Source organism: Tenrec ecaudatus, chromosome 4, assembly GCF_050624435.1.
Source record: "Tenrec ecaudatus isolate mTenEca1 chromosome 4, mTenEca1.hap1, whole genome shotgun sequence".
Taxonomy (NCBI): domain Eukaryota; kingdom Metazoa; phylum Chordata; class Mammalia; order Afrosoricida; family Tenrecidae; genus Tenrec; species Tenrec ecaudatus.
Genome location: NC_134533.1, coordinates 66,736,143 through 66,759,153, shown reverse-complemented (window position 1 = coordinate 66,759,153; position 23,011 = coordinate 66,736,143). Strand labels below are relative to the sequence as shown.

Here is a 23,011-nt window from a genome sequence, read left to right as displayed (position 1 = left end):
CTTCATTGTTTCCTCTTTTTACCCTAAGATGATTTCTATCTCCTTTTTTAATAATTTTAATTTTTGATACATAATCTTATATAGTAATCTGATAGTCTAATATCATTTTTGTCATACCATTATATATGTCAGCAAATAACTTGCTGGAGGTTAATTAAGCCATGATGCTTTGAACTGGTATCAACAAGAATGATATGAAGTAAAACAACCTTTGGTCATTTGTGTGTCCTTTTAACATTTTTATTTACAATAATACTGAATACATTATTAATTTTATATAGTTAAAAAACAGAGGAGGATTAAAAATATACAATCAGGAAAATTCAAAAGACAAACTGTCACATAAAATGCTACACAAGTGCAAATTAAATACTTAAAATTACAGCGAAAATTTGAAAATAAAACTTTAAAAAATGTAGGCCTGGAAAGGAATATTGAGCTTTTAACATTAATGAATAAAGTAACTGAGCTTTTAATTTTAATAAAGAGATATTAATCTTTAAGGAAAACTCACACAAATTCTTTGAGCTATGAAAAATAAAGATTATAAAATTACTGGACCCCACCTCATATACTGTAATAAATGAGTTAAAAAACTTTTGCTCAAAAAATACATAAACCAGGCATATATGAGTAAGTAGAAAACTAACATACTTTTGTCATCAAAAACGTCTGACAAAGATAGGTGAATATCAAGACACAATTTCTCCAAGTCCTTCTCTTCTATCACTTGATGTCCAAGTGGGGTATGTTCAGATTAATGCCTTCTGTAATTACAGATTCAATAATTTAAGTACATGTTACCTTTTATATATCGTGCCGGGTAATCACTGCAATTAATTTAAAATAATGGCCTCTACACAGTCTAAAATACTAATTTCTATGCACTGGTGAATAGTTCTGATAATCTATAATTATATACATATATATCAACATATATGATATGTCTTTAGATTACTTTCCATGGAAAAATCTTAATCATCTGGATATTAAAGGAGGTTCTTAGTAAAAAACCAAACACTAAAATGCATACTAGAAAATGTTTCTTCAGCTATTATGCCCCAGCAAAGAGGACTTAGTCCAGAGACTTTGAAAACCTAAAAACTTTAAGGAACCTGTCCCGTATCTTCTTGGTTCTTACTCCATAGATAATGGGATTCACCATTGGAGGGACCAGAAGATAAATGTTGGCTATAAATATGTGGACATGTGGAGCTACCCTGTGGCCAAATCTGTGAGCGAGAAAAGAGAAGAAAGCTGGAGTATAGGACACTAGGATGACAAGGACATGAGAGCCACAGGTGCCCAATGTCTTGAGTCGGGCGTCCTTTGTTGGGAGGTGGAAGACAGTGTGGAGTATGAGTATATAAGAGCAAATTATGAGTATGAAGTCCACCCCTCCAGTAAGGAAAGCGACAATTAGGCTATATGCTCTGCGAATTCTTGTCTCAGCACAGGAGATTTTGATGAGGGCCATGAACTCACAGTAAGTATGAGAAATTATATTGGTTTTGCAATAGGGAAGCCAACGCAGCAGGAAAGGGTGAGGACTAAGCAGCACAGTGCCCCGAAGTACAATTGCAAAACCCATCCCCTTTACCATTGTGGTTGTCAGAATCGTGGAATGCCTTAAGGGATTACAAATGGCTATGTAGCGGTCAAAGGCCATGACCAAGAAGAACCCAGATTCCATGGTGGAGCAAGAATGAATCAGGAACACTTGGGTAAGACAGGCTTCAAAGCGAATCTCCCCATCATCAAACCAAAAAAGGCTGAGAAGTTTTGGCACCGCTGTAGTGCACACGATAAGGTCAGCCACAGCCAACATGCAGAGGAAGAGGTACATGGGCTCATGAAGGCTAGGGTCTGTCTTGATGATAAATAAAAGGGAGAAGTTTCCCAGCAAGGCCAAAATGTAGACCACACAGAAGGGGATGGATATCCAGATGTGGGCTGCCTCCAAACCAGGAATGCCACGGAGAATGAAGCTTGAAGGGTGAACATCTGTCTTATTATAGGATAGCATAACAATTGTCAGTTTAAGCTTGCTTTTCATCTATTTTCCTGTAAGATAAACAAAAAATTCATTTATAAATTTTGGCATGTCTTATCAGCAAAACAACCCAAAGTGCAAGGCAGTGCAGGTCACTGCATAATTATAATGCTTGCAAATATTTGGATGTAAAGCATTTCATCATCTGACAGGGTGCCACTTTTACTTTTCCCACCCCCTCTCTCTAAAAGGGTCCCACCTCAATCATTTTTGAGAGAATCTTCAGTGAGAAATGAACATCTCGTTTGTAATCCTTATGTAAATCCACTTTGTGTGTGTAGATCCAGCTTCGTGTATCTCCTTACCCAAAACAGAACAGTTACAATGATGGTTACTAAGGTATTGCCTTGTATGTGTGTTTCTTTTTTAAGAATTTGCAATGTAATTCATATAGAGATACTGAAAAGCAGGGAGAGCATGTCCAAATAACACAACAGTATGGTAATGGCATCATCCTTCTCCCTGGGTAGGTGGGAATCCCTGACCTTTGATAAACTGTCTAATACTAACGTGAAAATGCCACACGCTCCAAAAAAATATCCTAGGAAGAAATAATAGCAATTGCAAGCTAAAGAATGTGCTAGAGAGATGAGTTTGGAATATGTAGTAAAAAAATAGCATAACTTTTTAATAAGTTAATAGAACTTGACAAGTGGGATAATAAAATTTCTTGCTAGAGACTAGAATTAATTAACTCTTCCCTCTACTCTACACCCACTTTTCGTCTTAGGAGTTTTAGAACATGTCAGATGGCAGACCATCATATTAACGGCAGAATAATATATTAACATGGAAGAGGTAATAATGTAGATTGCTGTTATAGAAAGGCATGCAGGAAGTTAATTCATAGGAATATGGAAGTTCCTCATGAAGTTGGCTGGAGTTAATATTGCCCTAATTATGTTGTGGCAGGAAATGCATTTCACGCACTAAAATTTTCTCTATAGTAGCCATAAAAACTCACCAAACTCATAGCCACCCAGTCAACTGATTACAAGTCATAGAAACTCTGCAGGATAAATTAGAACTGCTCCTGTGGGTTCCAAGACAGCCACACTCTATGGAGTAGAAGCCTTGTCTTTCTTCCTAGGGACTGGCTGGTGGTTTTGAATTGTTGACCTGGTTAGCAGTCCAACCCATTACCACTATGCCACAGTACCTATAAACAGTTATTCCTAAGCATAGGAAGTCAAAAATGTAAAATAATAATAATAAAACATAATTATTAACTGTGAGTTAAAATATTTCACTCCTTTCTCTAAATATATTATTATTTTACAGTACAAATCATCCCCTAATCCTATGTGAGCCTCAGAAAAATTGATATTTTTGAGCCTTTTTTGAAGCCATTTTGTCAATCCATCTCATTGAAAGTCTTCCTCTTTTTCATTCAACTTCCACTTTATCAAGCATGGTACCTTTCTCTGGAGTTGGTCCTCTCTGGTAATATCTGAAGTACCTGAGATCACTACCCTTATTTCTAAGGAGCTTTCTAATTAAACTTCTTCTAAGACAAATTTACTCCTCTACTAGATATTACGCATTTCCCACCAATTCTTTAATTTAAAGGAACCGATTCTGTGGCCTTCTTTTCCATTGTCCAGAATCAAAATGTGTATGAGGCAATGGATAAAACCATGGCAGTGGTGAGCTGCATGCTAGTCTTAAGATCTTAAAATTGACATAGCTGCTTTCAACACAGCTTTGCTTTTAAAGAGATATTTTTCAACTAAGTTGCCTAATGTGATGCACATTTTGATTTCATGACTGATGTTTTCATGAGTATTGATTGTGAATCTAAGAAAAATGAAATCTTACACAACTGTAATACTTTCCTCATTTATTATGATATTGCTTACTGGTGTAGTCCTGTGTCTGTTTTTTTCCTGATATTGAGATATATCATACTGAGGTATATAATTTTTAATTTTTAGCTATGTAAGTGCTTCAAGATCTAATCACTTTTAGTAAGCAAGATTTTATTGTTCACATTTAACAAATTACTAATGGGTCTTTCTCTAATCTTGACACCATGTTCTTTTTCATATAGTATGGATGGAAAGACTTCTTCTCAAGTACTTTGGACATGTTATCCAGAGAGACCAGTCCCTGGAGAGGACACCATGCTTGGGAAAGTGGAGGGGCAGTGAAAGAGAGGAAGGCCCTCGATAGGATTGATTAAACAGTGGCTGCGACAATGGGCTCAAACATAAGAACAATCGTACAGATGGCACAAGACCAGGCAGTGCTTAGATCCATTGTACATGGGGTGCTATGAATCAAACTTGACATCTAACAACAGCACAAGTTGTTGCTCAAAATACAAAAGAGTAAGGGTGGTGAAGAATTCAACACTGCCACACACCTTTCCTCATTGTAAACAACAGATGCCTGTCTCTCGATCTTTCTTATGCTTCGGCATGAGTACAAATGAGTGTTCTGAATGGCTCCTTCTTCAAAACCTTATTCATACTTTGTTAGGATACGCCCAGACAAATGTTTTTGCACAGTCAATAAAACTCACATAAGCATCCTACTGTTGCTCTCTCTGCTTACACCAATTCCCATCAGACAACAGTGACAAGCCATACGCCATTACCTCTTTGGGATCTGGTTTGATTTTTTTGCCATTCCCTGTCAATTTATTATTGCCTCCATTTTAAAATTGCATGCAGCAAAATTTTACGTATGAGCAATATTAATGACATTTTTGATATTTTTCCTTATTTGGTTAGACAATCATTTTTGGAATGGGCATGAATATTGATCTTTTCCAGCCAGTTGGCCAGATAGCTACATTCCATTTTAAGGGCACCTGAAGCTCTGCATTAATTTGTTTGAAACCAGGGATGGGAATGTCTGTCGGAGGGACACATAAGCCCCCCAAAATGATCGATATCAGCTACCATAACATGCCTCACCAAAGAGAAGCTTAGCTAATTAAATGTTTGAATAAGAGTATAAATTTATCAATGGCTATTGGCAGAAAAAAGGTTCCCCACATTTAAACTTTAAGCATTCCAAGTGATATTCAGACAAATCCTAGAGCCTTGCTTTTTCCCCAAAGCATTTAGTTCAGTTTGAACCTCTTCCTTCACCACAGTTAGTTCTTGATCATATAACAAGTTTTTGATTGTCAAACAAGAAATTCCGTTTGAAACTGTATTTCTGTATATACCTCCCAACTAGAACAAATGAATATTGCATGGTTTTAAATCAGGAAAGATGTACATCAGAATTGTATCCCCTCAGCATACTTATTCAATCTTTATTCTGAGTAAATGATCAGACAAACTATCATATGAAAAAGAATGTGGAATTAGGATTGGAGGATGACTTATTAACAACCTGCAATATGCAGATGATACAAAATTAGTTGGTAAAAATGAGGAGTACTTGAAGCACTTGCAGATGAAGATCTAGGATTTCAGCTTTCAGTGTGATTACAGCTCAATATAAAGAAAATCAAAATCCTGACCCTGGACCAACAAGCAAATTCACGACAAATGGAGAAAATATTAAATTGTAAAGATTCTGTCTTGCTGTGATCCACAGTAAATGTTCATAGAGGCAGCAATTAAAGAAAAAATGCATTGCTTTGGGTAATTCTTCTGCACAAGAAATCTTCAAAGTAGTGTAAAGCAAGGATATTACTTGGAGGACTAAGGTGCGCCTGACCCTTGACATGGTATTTTCAATTGTCGCATATGCATGTGAAAGTTTCACATTGAATAAGAAAGACTGAAAAAGAATCGATGTTTGATTATCGTGCTGGCAAATAATATTCAAACTATCATCTCTTGACAAAACAAACAAATATGCATATCAAAGAGAAATGCAGTTAGAATATTCCTTAGATGCAAGGATGATGAGACTACATCTCATGCACTTGGGACATTTTATTGGGAGAGACCAATCCCTGGAAAAGGATATTATGCTTAGTAAACTGGAGCGTCAGCAAAAAGAGGAATGTCTTTGATAAGAGGGATAAACACAGTGGATGCAACAATGGGCTCCAATATAAGAACAATGATGAGAATGGAGCAAGACCACAAACTATTTCACTCTGTTGTGCATAGGGTCAATATGGGTGAGAATCAACTCAACAGTATCTAACAACACATGTATATGACAATTTTTATATTCCAGTGCTTATATGCGTGTATTTGTTATAAACAAACATCTTTATAGAGAAGCTCTCTCAGTAATACTCTTGCCTTAATTCTTCTAAAGATGTTTGTGGTTAGGTGCTATCAAGTCTGATTTGATTCATACTGCTTCCCTGTGCAATGGAAGAGTGCACGGCCTAATCCTGCACCATCTGCTTTTTATGCTGTACCAGCCATGAGGTCCTTTTTCCAATCTCTGGATCATTTGATCACATGTCCAAAGTACATAAATCCATCCTCCCTTCAAACAAGCATTATGGTCATTCTTACTCTGAGACAGATCTGTTTGTTCTATCATTTGATTGTATAACTATATCTTTATCTATCTATCTATCTATCTATCTATCTATCTATCTATCTATCTATCTATCTATCTATCTATAAATTTTGCTTGGAACCACAATAAATGTCCTGGAAGCAGAAATCAAGAAACCAAACAGTGTTTTGCATTGAGAAAAACTGCTATGATATATCACTTTAAAGAGCTAAATTTGAAGCTATCATTTTGGGTACTAAGGTGTCCCTGACACAAGTTGTATTTTCCATTTTTTCCCATACATATGAAAGTTCATAGGGAGGTCTTCCATAGAAAATTCAATGAAAACAATGCATTTAAAGGTATCTCACAGATAAGTTAAATTCAAGGCAGATAATTCACCACAGAATTACAGGAATATTTTTTCTTTAAAAGAGGTAATCTTGATATATATATCATTATATATATATATATCAAAGAACACTGGTTATCAAGGGGCCTTATTATAAAGAAGTTTTCAAAAAATTGAAAGTTTCATTGGTTAGAATGAAATCAGGAAAATATGCCAAGCAATCTTTTTTTTCTATCATGACAGCGTACCTGGTCATGCTTGGAGGGTAGTAAGGGCTTCCCAATAGGCGTTCATTGGAACACCTGACACCATCCACACTACAACCCCGATCTTGGTCCTTCATACTTCTTTTTGTTCCCCAAACTCAAAGGCTATTTTAAAGAAACATAATTTAAATCTCTCAAGAATGCCAAGCTTCAATTTTTACATTGTGTGAAGGAAACAACACAGAATTATTCCATAAAGGGCTAAAGAGAAAAATTACCCTCAGGTGTTTATAGACCTAAATGAAGGTATATTAATTTCACATTTTTAATTTAATAATGGTTTCTATGAATTTGTAGCAACTCTCTGTGACTTACCTTCATGCATATCCAACAAAGTTGTTACTTTCTTTTTATTAAGCCATCCTTAAGCAGTGCAGGGAATCCTGGGGGCACAGTGGTTAAAACCTTGGCTGCTAGCCTACAGGGAGCTGGTCTACCAACACCAGTGTTTCTTGCAGAGAAAAAGGACCTTGGTATTGCTCCCATGAGCATTGCACCTCAAACTAGATGGGGCGTTTGCACTGTGCACTACAGGGCTGTTGCATTAGAATGAGCTTGATCACATATGCCAGCAACAACAGGGAGTTTATTGTATATACATTGTGATTCCTGATCTTTTGTTGTCTTTTTGCAAGCTTTATCTGCATTAACTTATCCTTTCTTCCACTCTCATACTTCACAATGCTGATTAAACTTATTCTATTTCTTAAGACTATTAAAACCAATATCTTAAAACTATTAAAACATACTGAAACCTCAATAAACTAAGAGGTTTCTGGAGTGGGTTTTACGTCAGTTCTTTGCTTCGCATGTAGAAAGAATTTGTGCCAAAGCCCGTTGTGTGATCCAAGTGTGTGTTTATGAAGGAAATGACAAGTTTCAGGTTTTCAGTCTCAAAGAGCACACACTATTTCTGGGAAGCTTGCCAAGCTGCGTGGGGGTTCACAACTGGACATGACAAATCATGTGGAAAAGAACACCCACACGTGCAGAATTTGGGGTTGGGATATGGATCCTGGGGGGCCAGCAGCCCAAGCACCCTAGAAGCTAAGAGCAGGTGGTTAAAGAGGCTATGGGTCCTGATTAAGCCTGGAGTAGGCACATGTGTGCCCGCTCTAGGGAGGGAGACCCTCTCCCTCCTTTTGTCTCTGACCAAGAGCAGGGTAAGAGCAAGCGAGGCCTTCCTACAGCCATGATATTTCTCAATGCCTCCGGCTGGAGAGGCATGGCTGATGGCATTGTTTAACACCATTGGCTGAGTTAAGCCCACCTATGTGATGTCAAGAGCTAGGGCCTAGTTTGGGCAGCCAGGTGTATCTCCCACCTGGCTGGGGGTTTAAGTATGAGCAAGATCAGTTTGGTGTTTTCATAGGTGTCTAATGCCTGATGTCTTTCCAACCTCCTCTTGTGTTCCTTTGCAGGCGTGGGAGGGACAATCCTCTGTCCCAAATCTAGCTACCTAACAACTACTTTTTTTCTTTTAAAGAGAAAGTCTATCTTTCTGAGACACTCCATGTGCTGTTTTGTCTACTATTATAGATATGTGTAAAATACAAATTCCTTGTTTCAAGGAAAAGCAGCAATATTAATCATTTGCCATCAAGATGGGCCCTATCCACAGCAACCCTATGGGACAGAGTAGAACTACCTTATACTGTTTCCAAGGCCATGCATATTTACGGAAGTCCACCATCACATGTTTCCACTGCGTTGCAGTTGGATGGTTCTAAGCATCAACTTACCAGTTAGCATCTGAGCACTTTAATCACTGCACCACCAGGTCTTCAGGAGATCAAGGAAAATGACCCTTAAAGCAGTGTTCAATTAACCAAGGTTGAAATAGACAATTAGACATAAATTTTGGTCTATAATTTTAATAAGCACTTGTTTTGGCCTTTAATCTGTCTTTAAAGTTTCATAGGTTTTCAGTTTACTTGACAACTTGGCTTTCTATGTTCTTAGAGATGGACATTCTATTTTAGGCAAGAAAATAATTGGACATGCTGGTCAAGAAAGCCTTAGGAAGATTTAGGTATAGCAGTTCTGAATCATAGTATAATTCAAGGTGGAGGGAGAATACGGTTAATCCCAAGTATTGTGAAGTTATGTAATAATGTAAAAGCTAACATTTCTAAGAACTTTCTGATAGTCTATTGCTTTTCTAAGATTAGTTACTGTATAGGATTATTTGAAATTCGATCCCAATTTTCAAATGTAGAGAGTTGCAGTTACTTATACCAGGTAAAACAACCAGTAAGAGGCTACCTTAATTTTAGCTCAAACACTGATTTCTTGGCCCCCATACCTAATTGTTATGATCAATTGTCTTCATTGATGTGCATTTTTATGTAAGGATAGAGGCAGATTAAAATGTGTTTCACATAACCTTATTATGGCTTTAAAAAAATTAACAACACCTGGCAACTATCTATCTCAATCTTACCTTAGTCAACCTCCATGTTTATGCATAATCTCACTGAGTTAAGATATTTTTACATACTTTACCTGCTTTGGCCTTTAAATGAATGCTTCTATCATTTTATTTATATTTATGGTTGAATCATAGTTCCTATCGTTCTCCTATGCTTTACTTTTCACTTTTTTCATTTGTTCTATCAATTTTTAGATATTGTATCTATTTTTATCATGTCATTGACATTTTATTACCATGTAATTAATATTTTAAATAAATATTATCCTGTCATTGACATTATAAATGTTTCTGAATAGAATACAAATGCATAGGTTAGGTGAAAAGGAAATAAACAAAGAAGTGAATTCAACTGTAGAATTAACTTTAAATAGATCTAATCCTCCCTCAGAATCATACAATTGAAAATAAAATATATAGGTTTAGACAACACCATATCAAGATTAATCATAATAAAGTCTAGTGAGGCTTGGGATAAATGCCAAGTCTTATACACAAATGATAGGACTGTTAATTGACCCAGCTTATAGAAGAGGCTTATGTAGCAACCAATGTTATGAAAAATTATATCTTTTGCAGTACAATTAACTAGTTGCCACCATAAGAGCAATCTTAATCCATGTATATAGCATCATGTACAATAATCTTAATTTCAAATTGCATATAAAAGATAAACAATGAATCAATTAAATTATCCATAAAAAAACCTAGCTAAATAAAAGCCTATGGCAATGGTTCTCAACCTGTGGGTCATGACCCCTACGGGAGTCAAATGACTCTTTCACGGGTGTCACCTAAGACCATCCAAAAACATATTTCTCATGGTCTTTGGAACCGAGACACCACTCCTCTATCTGTCTCCAGGTGGGACCGCCCACATGTAGCTACACCCATATATGAGTACCCAGCATGAAGACTGTTACCATGCTTCAGGACAAAATTTCATTTACATGTCATTAGAAATAAAGATTTCACTATATATAATTACATATTTTTGTGATTAGTCACTATGTTTTAATTATGTTCAATTTGTATCAATGAAAATGCATCCTGAAAGCAGATATTTACATTATGATTCATAACAGTAGCAAAATGACAGTTATGAAGTAGCAACAAAAATAATTGTCTGAAAAAGGAGAAGTAAAAAAATTTTAAAAGAAAAATAATTGTCTGGTTGAGAGTCACCACAACATGAGGAACTGTAGGAAAGGGTCATGGCATTAGGAAGGCTGAGAACCACTGGCCTGTGGCATATCCTTATGTGGACTACTTAGCAGCAATAAGAATAAAAAAAGTAAACTTGCATAAACTGGTATAGAAAATATTCAATGTTTAAAAACATGAAGAAGCAGAGCAATACATTTTACTATCAGTATTAAAAATGTCCATAAACTGTAAAATATTCAATATAAGCATATTTGGATTATTAATTCTACAAATATGTAATCTAATTTTACAAGTTGTATGACCACCTTGGAGAAGTCTAAAATTGGGTGACAATAGAAAGGGATATAGGTAGAGTATGTTCACCTTTAGCACTGGTTTGAGTTTCTTAAATAATCTCAGTATAGACAATGTTTTATTGCCTAATTAGTTCATGGTAAGTATATTAAAATTGCATAAGAATTTCAATAGCATTCATCAGCTAACATTTAAACCAAGAGATACTAATGAGTGATGATCTTTGATTATATAAAATATTAAGAAATTAATCCAGTTTCTTGAAATACCTTCTCCCATATTCTCTGTGTGATGAAATGTCAATCTACTAAATCTACAAAAACAATGAGCCTGTCTTATTGTTCTTTATGATATTTCTTTATCCATAAAAATACTTTATAATTCTTTGATTAAATAGAATATACTACTAACATATCAGCTTCTCTTGGATTATTTGTTTCACTGTCTGAAACATCATTAACACTGATCCACTGAGCACTTTACCTGTTATGTGCATTTAACCTGTCTTCTAATTTTTTTCATATTATATTGTATGTTTTTGCCTATCTTCCTCTAATATATGACAAATTCCTACTGGGTAGGTACCAAGTCTGTCATATATTTGCCTCTTGATCCAATGAGTGAATTAAGTAGGGAAGAAAGAAAAAAAAGGTGACTGCTATTATTTATCTGGTTAATAATATCACTATATGTTTAAGACAACAGATGACATCAGCATAAATAAATTGCAACTCCAGATTCAGAGTAATTCCCTGATTATATTTAATCTTGTATAGGATATATAATATAGAGAGTATGTTTTTATACATATAACAATTTTATATATTAAAATAATAATTTCCTGATTATATTTAATTTTCTAGGTGAACGGTCTTCATTAAGTTTCTTACATAACTATAGGATGAAGAAAAAGAGAGAAGGGGGAAAAAGAAAATATATCTGTTTAGGGGAATAACAAACATACCTGTATAACATTTTGCAGCAGCGTTATGCATTACCACTCTAATTCTTTTCATAAATTTGAAATAAACATAAATAGCAATTTACAAGTACATTAGCTGCATTTCAGGCATTAAGGGAGTCTTAAAGTAGCACAGGCAGGACAGCAAGCTGAGAATCCTCAATTAATTTCTTCAAAGAATTTACTATGAATTTATGGAGATAAAATTAGAATATGTCTAATTTCCAATATCTATCATCATTACATTAGCCATTAAGAAAGGTGTATGTGACAGAGTTTTGTAAATATAAGATGAAATTATGCATTTAAGATTTTGATCAGCAAAAAATAGTGCTCAAATATCAGAGATTTCTAAGATTGATGTATAATATTAGGCTGATGCACCTACCATCTCAATGTTTTTTCCCATTTGTTTTCTCTGTTATACTGAGATACACAGAGAAGCCCATAAAACAAGTTTATTCTCAAGGAATTTGCAGCTTAGTCCCAACCCATAGCAAAGTCAATATGCCTGCCGCTGAGACAAAGGTTGTCTCTTCAGGGGCTACATACAAAGATCTTTGTCTTAAAAAAAGCTTTTCCTAAACTTGTTTTTTTTTCTGAATAATGTCCTTGCCCAACCATTGTTCAGCTAGATTCTAGCTATGACACAGACAGAGACTCGTGCATGCATTGCTTTACCTCACCGGGGGTGCTATAAGGCCAGGAAGAGCACCCTCCTTGCCTGAGGTCAGCTTCAGTCCTCACATGATTTATAAAATTTCCAAATGAACTACATTTTAGCATTACTTCCAGGTGCCCACATTTCCCATGAGCATGGAGTGAAACTGGTTTTCCCCAGCACTAGGAAAAAGAAGCTATTGGGAATTGCAAATTTAACTTCAGAACTAACTTCTAAATCCTGAGGGCTGACTCTTTACTAACAGGAACCTCCAGGAAGAGTGATGAGAAGGGAAAGAGGGCTGAGTCCCTCCCCACGAAGGTCTCATCCGTTGCCACAAGAGGATGTTATTGACACAATGTAACAGCATCATTATTGTTATTCCATGTCCAAGTCAGTAACCCTAGGAATGAAATCCTCAACATAATTATTATGTTTGTGATTACTTTGTAGCCACTGTGTTAATCCATCTCACTGACTTTTTTTTCCAATTTTTTTTTACTGACCTTGTACTTTGCCAAATGTAATATCCTTCTGCAAGGATTGGTTTCTCTGGATAGCACAGCACAACAAAATTACTTGAGGAGTCCAGCCACCCTCCCTTCTAAACCTAAGAAGCATTCTGGCAGTATTTCTTGCAACACAGATTTGTGTGGTTGTCCTACCAGTCTACCGTATAGATATCATTTTCAGATTAACATCATAATTCAGAGGCAAAGATTCTGCTTGATCGTTCTTTGCTTGTCACGGCGCTTGAGCCAGCATTTGAAGTGACTGGTAAAGATCCAACAAGCAAACAAAAACAAACAGATTTTGGATGGTGCACACCATTATCTTCAAAATGATATATTTTTTGTTGCTGTTGTGGTTCTTATACATTCTCCCCTTCAATTTAATGACAAGGTGAATTGTGTTAGCATCTTCCTACAATATTTTAATTCATTATAATTTTATTAATTGGGATTAATACATATATAAAAGTGTTTCATAGGTTCAATCATGGTAAGCAGGAATGTAAATTTACAACTACAGTTTCCAAATATTCTTTTTCTTTTAACCCTATAAAGAGTGTTTTTGAACTTTTTCCAAATACAATATGCTGATTGATCCCTTGACTGCTGCTTCCAAGAGTATTGATTGTGGTTTCATTTAAAATTAAATCCTTGATAAGTTCAATATTTGCTACAATTTATGATACCAGTTGTGAGGATATTTGTTTTCTTGATGTTGAGGGGTAATTCATACTGAAGATTATAGTCTTTGATCTTTATGAACAATGTTTCAAGTACTCTTTGCTTCAGTAAGCAGGATTGTGACACTGACCAATTGTTAATGAGCCTTCCTGTAAACCTGAGGCCGCCTCTTCTTTCTGGATACCAGCTTCTCAAATTATTTGGTCACCAAACAGATTGAATAAATCTGAATAAAAGATACAACCATAACTCACACTTTTTATCATTTGAAATGATACAATACCCTCTTGTTTTGTTTGTACTACTTCTTCATCTTTGTATTATTTCTGCATGAGCACAGTTAAGGGTTTTTACAATACCCTTCTTCAAAATTCTACCCATAATTTATGATCCACACAGCTGATTGCCTTTTATTAGTCATTAAAACACAGCTATCTTTCTGCTACTCTAGTCTCTCAGCTATGATTATGACACCAACAATGATGAACAACATTCATGTCCTTTTTGGAATCTGACTTGAATTTTTTGACATTCCCCTGAATGTATGGATATACCCATATTTTAGTAGGTATACTCCAAACCTACTCTCATCAAATAGATTCTGGCATATATTGACCCTATGGGGCAGAGTAGCACTCCTCTAGAGGGTTCTGAGAAATAATTCATTATAGAAGCAGACCATGTCATCTTTCTCTCATGGAGGGAGGGCTGGTAGGTTTAAAATACCAACCCTGCAATTGTCTACCAAACACTCAATACACTATGTGTGATAGGTAGGTTTATTGATCCAACTTGGCCAATAGGAATATGTGTGATTAATAAGGTTGCAGTTTGATTGGAGGACAAATTGGTAAATGTCCCAGAAAGCTCTACCCCTTTCTTTCTTGCTCTCTGGTGATTGAACCATCATGTGGCTGCTTCAGTAAGTTCTCTGTCTCAACTTTTGAGCTACACTACCTGTGGGTCAGTCCACCCATGAAACATGTCACTAGAGCTTGAGGTTCCTTTGAGACATGTTTTGCCACACTGCTGGTATATATACTGCTTGAGCTTGAGGCTGTCGGATCCTGTTGTCTTGCATTGCTTGAGCTCCATATTCCATATGGGCCTGCTTCACTAAGCTCCTGAGCTGTTGACTATTGGTGACTCACTGGCCATGTTGTTTGACTGCCTGTATTGGCCTCCAGATGACTCAGCTGTGTGCTTGAACCCATAGCCCTTGTGAGTTGAAGGACTTCAAGCATATTAACTGTTCCATGGAAGTGAGTTGAACTGAACCCGTTGTACTACTGTGTAGACTAATTAGCTGTTATATATTCCTTACCTGTGTATATATATCTATCCCTTATTATCTATCTATTTATCTCTGTATCTATCTACCTAAAATCATCAGTGTCCTGGTTTTGTTTCTCTAGAGAACCCTAACACGCTATGTGATCAGGTCTCCTTGAATGGATCCACACCCATTGTCATCAAGTCAACTTCAACTCATAGGAACACTATAGAACAGAGGACAACTAAGAGTGTAAATCTTAATGGTGGTAGGCAACTTCAATCTTCTCCCATTTAATTGGTAATGAGATCTAATCACTGACTTGAAATTGGTAGTCCAAATATGACCCACTGTACCACCAGGGCTCCTTGAATGGACACATACAAAAATCAATTCACTGCCACCAAGTCAATTCCAACTCATGGTGATACAACAGGGCAGGACAAACCTGCCTCTGTGGATTTCTGGATTGTAACAGTTTATGGGAGTAGAAAGCCTCATATTCCTTTTAGGAATGGACACATTAATAGCAACAATTTAGAACATGGAACAGGACAAGACAACATTTGTTTTGTTATTCATAAGTTCACTGTGAGTAGGAATTAAACATGGCACCTAACCAGACCTGAATCAACAGAGTGATGTAGAGTTCCAGGAAGGTGAAAATGGTTGAATGGTCTTATAATTGGCTATTTGAATTCGCTCAGAGAAATCTTGTAAGAATATTCTAGCAGTCTACTTCTGAAAGCGCTCCACAATATAGATACATAAGAATAAGCAAGTAAGAAAACACATTAATTAATAATCAAACAGTATAATGAGTTCATTTCAAGTCCTAACTAACAATAAGAGAGAGTATTGCAAGATTTCCAAAACTGTTCTCTTTAGAGAAACAGACTGACTGCCATGTCTCTCTCCAGTGGAGGCGTTGGCCAGTCTGTTATCATGTGCATGATTTAACCAATATACCACCAGAACTCCTCGAACAGATCACAAACTATTGAGAATCAGCTGACATGGAATTCTACTGTGGAACACATATAATAATGATCATTTGGAAATATCTCAATGCCATCTGGTTTGGTTTTTGTTTAAAATGAAGATAAAGAAGACTATTATATCATTTACTTTGGAGGGGACAAGGATACGTTAAGTGAAATGAAAAGCCAACAAATTCATTATTATGTTCAGCCTTCATTTGGGTTTCAGTAATTCCTCTAGGTTACATTGCCCTTGATCAAGCCCTACCAGACCTCCTGCACACTTCTCAACATAAATTTTGGATTGCTTGTTGTTCCCTTGTCCCTCGGTTTGTTAACACCACTTCCTTTCCTCCCATGTCCCCCCGGAACCATAGTTCCCATTGTTTTATACTCCAGATTGTTTATCCCACCTATTGTATCTAAATAGACCTGCAAAGATAATAATAAGCACAAAACAAGACAGAGCAAATCAAAAGCAACAAAAGAAACAACAACAAAAATTATGAGAAAAAAAGTAAAGAAATGTGCTTGACACAATGGATGTATGTATGGATTGTGATGATGAGAGTTGTGGGAGACCCCAGTAAAATGATTTTTAAAAAGAAGAAGAAAGACATCTTTAAAGTGTTACATTGAAATGATGTAACTTTAAGAGCTAAGGCACTCCTGGTACAAGCCATATTTTCAATTGCCTCATATGCATATGAAAGTTTGACATTGAATAAAGAAGTCCAAGAAGAATGGATGCATTTGAATTATGGTGCGGGTGAAGAAGATAGAAAGTACCATGCACTTCCAGAAAAATAAGCATATATTTCTTGGAAGAAGTAAAGCCAAAATTCTCCTTAAAAGCAAGGATAGTCAAAGTTCATCTCACATACTTTGGACATGACATCATAGTTGGTAAAGGAGAAGAACCTTGATATGATGGATTGGTATATTGGCTTCAATACCATTGTTCAGTTATTGCAGGATTCCTCATTGTTTCTTTCTGTTTTACATAGGGTTACTTTGAGTTGGAGCTGGTTCTGAGACACCTAACAAATACAACCACAAGGGCCATAGTTTTGTATATATAAATTGATATATATTTTTCAATTGTTTAACTGATAGGCAGGGAGATTGTTTCCATCATTTTGAAATTGTCAATAGTGCTTCAATAAATATGGACAAGGAAAAAAAGAAAGCAAATGAACAAAACAACTGTTGTGTAAAGGACTTAAATGTAAAAAGTAAAGGAAAACCGGAATTGTTGCTAGCAAAGGTGGTATGTGTTGGTTCCTTGGGCACAAGGTCTGCAGTTTGAATATACCAGTTGCTCAATAGAACCATGGGGTTTTCTGCACCCATAAAGATTTACAGTCTGGGAAACTCACAGTTCAACTCTGTTCTGTGGGGTTGCTTTACATCAGAAACAACTCAATAGCAGAAAGAGAGAGAATGTTGTATAATATACCTGTGTGTGTATGTATATGTATATGTGTATGTGTATATATATATATATATATATATTAGGCCTTTTCAGCTATGGTTGTATATACTAGTTGCCAACAGAAGTTGACTATGAAGCACATCAGAGTTGTGCTTCATCGTGTTTTCAATGACAGATTTTGGATGCGGGGTGTCAGATCTTTATATCAAGGAACCCATTGATAGCACCAAACTTTCATCTTTTGGTTCTTACTATTTTATTCCATATTACTTAATTTGGTGTTTATAACTAGATGTCTTCAGCCTCTGGCATGCAGAAAATAACAACGTGGGCTACACTTTGGGTTGCTAATGACAAGGTCAACAGTTTGAAACCATGAGCAACTTCTTGAGAAAAAGATAAGGCTGTATACTCCCTTATGCAGATGTAGTGTCCAAAACACACAGGGGTAGTTCTATCCTACCCTATAGGTTAAGTATGAGTCTGACTCCACTCAATGGTAGTGAAGGAGAGTTATTACCTACAAAAGGAGCTTTGGTGATATAATGGATAAGTGCTCAGATACTGACCTAAAGGATTGTGTTTTAAATTCACCTGCTGCTCAATGGAAGAAAGATATATCACTCTGTCCCCATACATATTACAACATTGAAAATCATATAGGATGTTCTATTCTGCCCTATAGGCTAGCTAAGAGTTGGAATCACTTCCATATCAATAGGCATTTTTAACCTTTGAAAGGTAGAAAGGATCTATAGTAATGTGGTGGTAAAAATTTGGTTGCTAATCAAAATATAAGTGGTACAAACCACCCATATTCTCTGCAGGAGAAATATCTAGCAGTTAGCATAATAATCACAGTGCTGGAAACCTTAATGGGCAATGTTATCCTGTTCTATAGGGCTGCTATGCATCTAAATCATCCAATGGCAATAGTTTTGGTTTGGGTATTGGTTAAGGGGGGGAGAGAGATATCAGCAGTAAGTTGATTGGGTGAGAAAGACCTCAGACTTCAATGTAGCTTGGATAAATTACTGGCTAGTCTAAATGGGAGTCATAGAACTAAAAATGCTCATTGTAAAATTCCATGCTATCCAGAAATGGGAAGCAAGTATCTGAGGGGGCCTCTAACATTTATAGATCTATATAATAGAACTTGTCAAGGAACATTTTGAAGCCCTTACATATACCCACAAGCTGAATAATGAATGGGAAACTTAAGAAGCAAGTTGCTTGACTTGAATGATTAAGCTGAACTTGTAAAAGATAACCTGGGATGAAGATGTTAGCTGATGCAGCATTGTACTTTTATAAAATAGATATTAATAAGATTACACATACACTATTGCTAATAATATTTTATCTTCCTTGAACTACTCACAAAATTCCTAGAGATGACTTCACTATTTTTTCAAAATAGACATGCAGCTGATTAATGTAATCCAGGCCTCAGGATGCAATATTTAAGATTTCTTCAGATAAATATTGAATATTTAATATGGATAAAAAAGATGAAAATAATACAGAGTATGTTGTACATAAATGACTTCATTTACCACATATATTTATGTATCATATATATAAAATATTTGTGTACCACAAATAATAGGTGGTAACTGCCCCCAGCCCCACCGCTGGTGGTGCACATGCAATGTACTTGAAAACAGATCATATTTTACACCACAAAGCAAACATCGATAAATTAAAAATGTTGCAATGCTACCAGTTATATTTTCTGGTCACAATGCTATAAAATTAGAAATAAAGAATAGGGGTTCAAACAATAAAACATAAATCATGTGAATATTGAATAATTTTAATATATATAATTGAAGAAATAAAAGAGCTATTAAAAACGATGAAACAAATGACAATGAAAATGAAACAGCGTATGGGATATAGAAATAACTATTCAGGGAGAGGTTTGTAAAAATAAGTGTACATATCAAAAAAAGAAGAAAGAATTAAAACAAACACCTTAACAGTATATATTCAACAATTAGAACAGGATCAGCAAAAGAAATTCTCAGACACTATAAGAAAAGATATGACTAGAACATTAATAAATGAATCTGAAAAATTTAAAATAGCAATGGCTAGATTTTGGTTCTTCAAAAGTATTACCAAAATTGATAAACCACTGACAAACAAAATTGATGTCATTTCCAAACCTAACAAAGGAAATTAAGAAAATGCAAATATTATAAATAAGAAATGAAATGGATAACAACAGAACCAATCACATCTTACAAAAAATAATTACACAATACTTTGGGAAAAAATTTCAACACATTTGAAAATCTAGGGGAAAATGTAAATTTTTATTGAAACAAATTGCCTACTTATATCTATGTGGATTGATGTAGAACAATCCTTAATAAACCTTAAATCCAAGAAGAAAGATCTGATGATGAATAAACTCCCAACACTAAAATATCTAGGACAACATAGGTTTACTAAGGAATTCCACCAATCGTTTTAGAGATGTGTTAACACTAATTCTACTATTTTAAAACATAGGACAGGATAACATATTATCAAATTCATTTTATAAAGCAATTATTACCCTAATACCTAAGCAAGGCAACAACATCACCAAACAAGAAGAGAAAACCATAGACCAATATTTCTTATTAACATAGATATGACAATTTTCAATATAATTCTAGCTGAAAGAATTTTAAAAACATGGAAAAATAATATATTTTGATCAAATGAAATTAATACTAGGTATAAAATGGTGGTTCAGTATTAGAAAAACAATCAATGTTTCCATCATATAAATAAGACAAAAGAACAGAACTATATGATTATATCAATCAATGAATAAAAGACATTAAATGGAATTCAACATATATTTGTGGTAAGAATATTCAATAAAGAGGAATAGAAAGGAAAATGCTCAACATAATAAAGGTCATATATGAACAATCTATAGCCAGCAGTTCCCTCAATAAAGAGAAATTGAAAACCTTCTCTCCCTGAACTAGACAGGCTTGCCCTTATTTAATATAGCCCTAGAAGTCTTAGACAGAACTATAACTATATAAACTATGACATCAAAAGATAATTAAAATATCCAAAGTGGCAAAAAAGTAAAACTTTCTTAATATGAAGGCAGCATGATTTTATATAGAGAAATCCCAAAGATTTAATTTTTAAAAATATAAGAACTAATTGAATTATTTAGCAATGTATCAGACTATAAAATCAACTTATAAAATTAAATTGGATTCTTGCATATTTAGAATGAGGACTTTGAAAATGAAATTAAAAGAATAATATCATGTATATGTCCAGCCCAAAGATAAAAATCTAACAAGAGAAACAAATGTCTTATCTAAAAAACTATACAATACTTGTGCAAGAAGCCACAAGAGACTGATATAAATGGTAAAATGTCCCATGATCATGGATAGGCAGACTTAATACAGTGAAAATATTTATATTACTGAAAGCACACTATAAATCCAAAGCCATCCTGCTCCAAGTCCCAACAAAATTCTTCAAAGAAATTGTAGAACTAATTACCAATTAAGTGGAGACCTTTCACTCCTAACTCCAAAATCTATTATACAAATCAAAAACAGTTTGATATATGTACAATAGAGAGTGGGCTAATGGATTGTAACAAAGAACCTAGAACTACAATCAACACTCTACAGATACAATACTTAATAAGGAACAAAAAGACATTAAATAAAGAAGAGATCGTTTTTTTCAGTAAATGATGCTGGAAAATTTGGATTCCCGACTGCAAAAGAATGAGCTAGGAAGCATAACACACCATATGCAAAGATAAACTGAAGATGGATTAAAGACTTAAATACAAGCTCTAGAACTATAACAGTCATCAATTTAAAAAAATAGGGACAAATTTAAGGGCCCGAAGCACGGCATGAATACACAATCAAACATAATTAAAAACATTCAAACAGCAGAAGAAAAAATACAAAGATCTAGGACTTTCTAAAGACATGATATTTATATCTATCCTTAGAATACATCAAAATTAGCACCCATAAATTCGGGGAAAAACCCACAATATTTAACACTGATAAATAAAGGACTAATTTTTAAAATCTACAGAAAACTGCAACATTAAAACAAAAACACAAATAGTCCAATCAAATAGGCACAAAACATGCACAATTTACTTAAGATTACATCCATATAGGTAACAATTATTAGAAGAAATGTTCATGATCATTAGCTATAAGAGAAGTTCAAATTAAAATGATCAGTCTCTTACTGACATTTTTAGCAAAATTCAAAGAAACACAAAATAACAAATACTAGAGAGGATGTGATTGAATGATCACATACTGCTCATGAGACTGCAGAATTGAACAGCCACTAAGAAAAATAGTTTATTGTTTCCTTAATGTGCATTGAAATGTGCATTGGAATACCATATGACCCTGTAGTGTCTCTCTTTGTTATATTCCCCAAAGAAATAAAGAACAAAACATTAACAGATGTTCATTGCAGCAAGTTCTATGATAGTAAAAAGACAAACAATAAACAACCGGAGGAATGAATACATAAACTAGTGTATACACAATGGAATACTATGCACCCCTACAAAAATGACGATGCATGGCATGGAAAAGGTTGGAAGACATGCTCAGCAAATTTAGTCAATCTTATAGTAATAAATATTTCATGAAACCATTATTATAAAGGAAAAAAGAAAAATAGTTTTCACACCAAAGCAGAAAACTTAGGAGGTTGACGTCATGATGAAAGGGAGTGGGAAAGGTGGGAACAACAACACCAAAATTCTCTTTCGGGAGAAGTACAAGACTCTTCAGAAATGACGATAGAATTGAGGATTGAGCAAGACTTGTCACATACTTTGGTAATGTTTTAAGAAGAGATCAGTTCCTGGAAAATGATGCTTGCTGAAGTGGAGGGTCAGTAAAAAGGAGGACATGGATTGACTCAGTGGCTGCAACAATGGGCTGATAGGTAACACTTGTGAGGGTGGGGCAGGACATGGCCATGCGTTGCCACAAGGTTGCTATAAGTTTGAGCTGACTCTAGACCTAACAACACCTTGTTTTAAAACTCAAAGATCGAGACAGAATTTTATGCAGTTTATTTGGACGCGGGAGCCTGGAGGAAAAACAACATTGATGAGATCATAGTTTAGGGACTGCATTCAATCCCACCAAAAATCTAAAATAGCACTAAAATTGCTCAATTCAATTTGTTTCCAAAGCTATCAACTTAATCCAAGCCAGTATTATTTTGTTCTCTAGCACACTCCATATTTTTAAGGCTAATTTTATTATGAATTTGAAATAATTTTGTGTAAAAATGCACTTGTATAATAAATATTTGAATGATAAAACACTGTATGTTCAGTGGAAAGAAAAATTACATTGAAGACATTATGTTTCCATTCTCTCTTTTTGGATCTTTCTCAAAAATAACGGGAGGATAGGGAGGTAGTGGCTATCATGTGTTTAGAAGTCTGTACTTTGGAGTCAATTAGGCCAATAGGGAGACTGTGTT

General features: G+C 35.0%; 1 protein-coding gene across 1 annotated transcript; it reads right to left on the bottom strand.

The window, feature by feature from the left end:
• Nucleotides 1–1,075: 1,075 nt before the first annotated feature.
• On the bottom strand, nucleotides 1,076–2,056 carry LOC142446823 (olfactory receptor 52D1-like). The gene has a single exon (XM_075548561.1). It carries the CDS (start codon nucleotides 2,054–2,056, stop codon nucleotides 1,076–1,078), a length of 981 nt encoding a protein of 326 aa, XP_075404676.1.
• Between the last annotated feature and the right edge of the window lie 20,955 nt (nucleotides 2,057–23,011).

Bases quoted from the DNA above. Each gene is read 5' to 3' on its own strand.
- LOC142446823 (XM_075548561.1), bottom strand. From the start codon at position 2,056: ATGAAAAGCAAGCTTAAACTGACAATTGTTATGCTATCCTATAATAAG.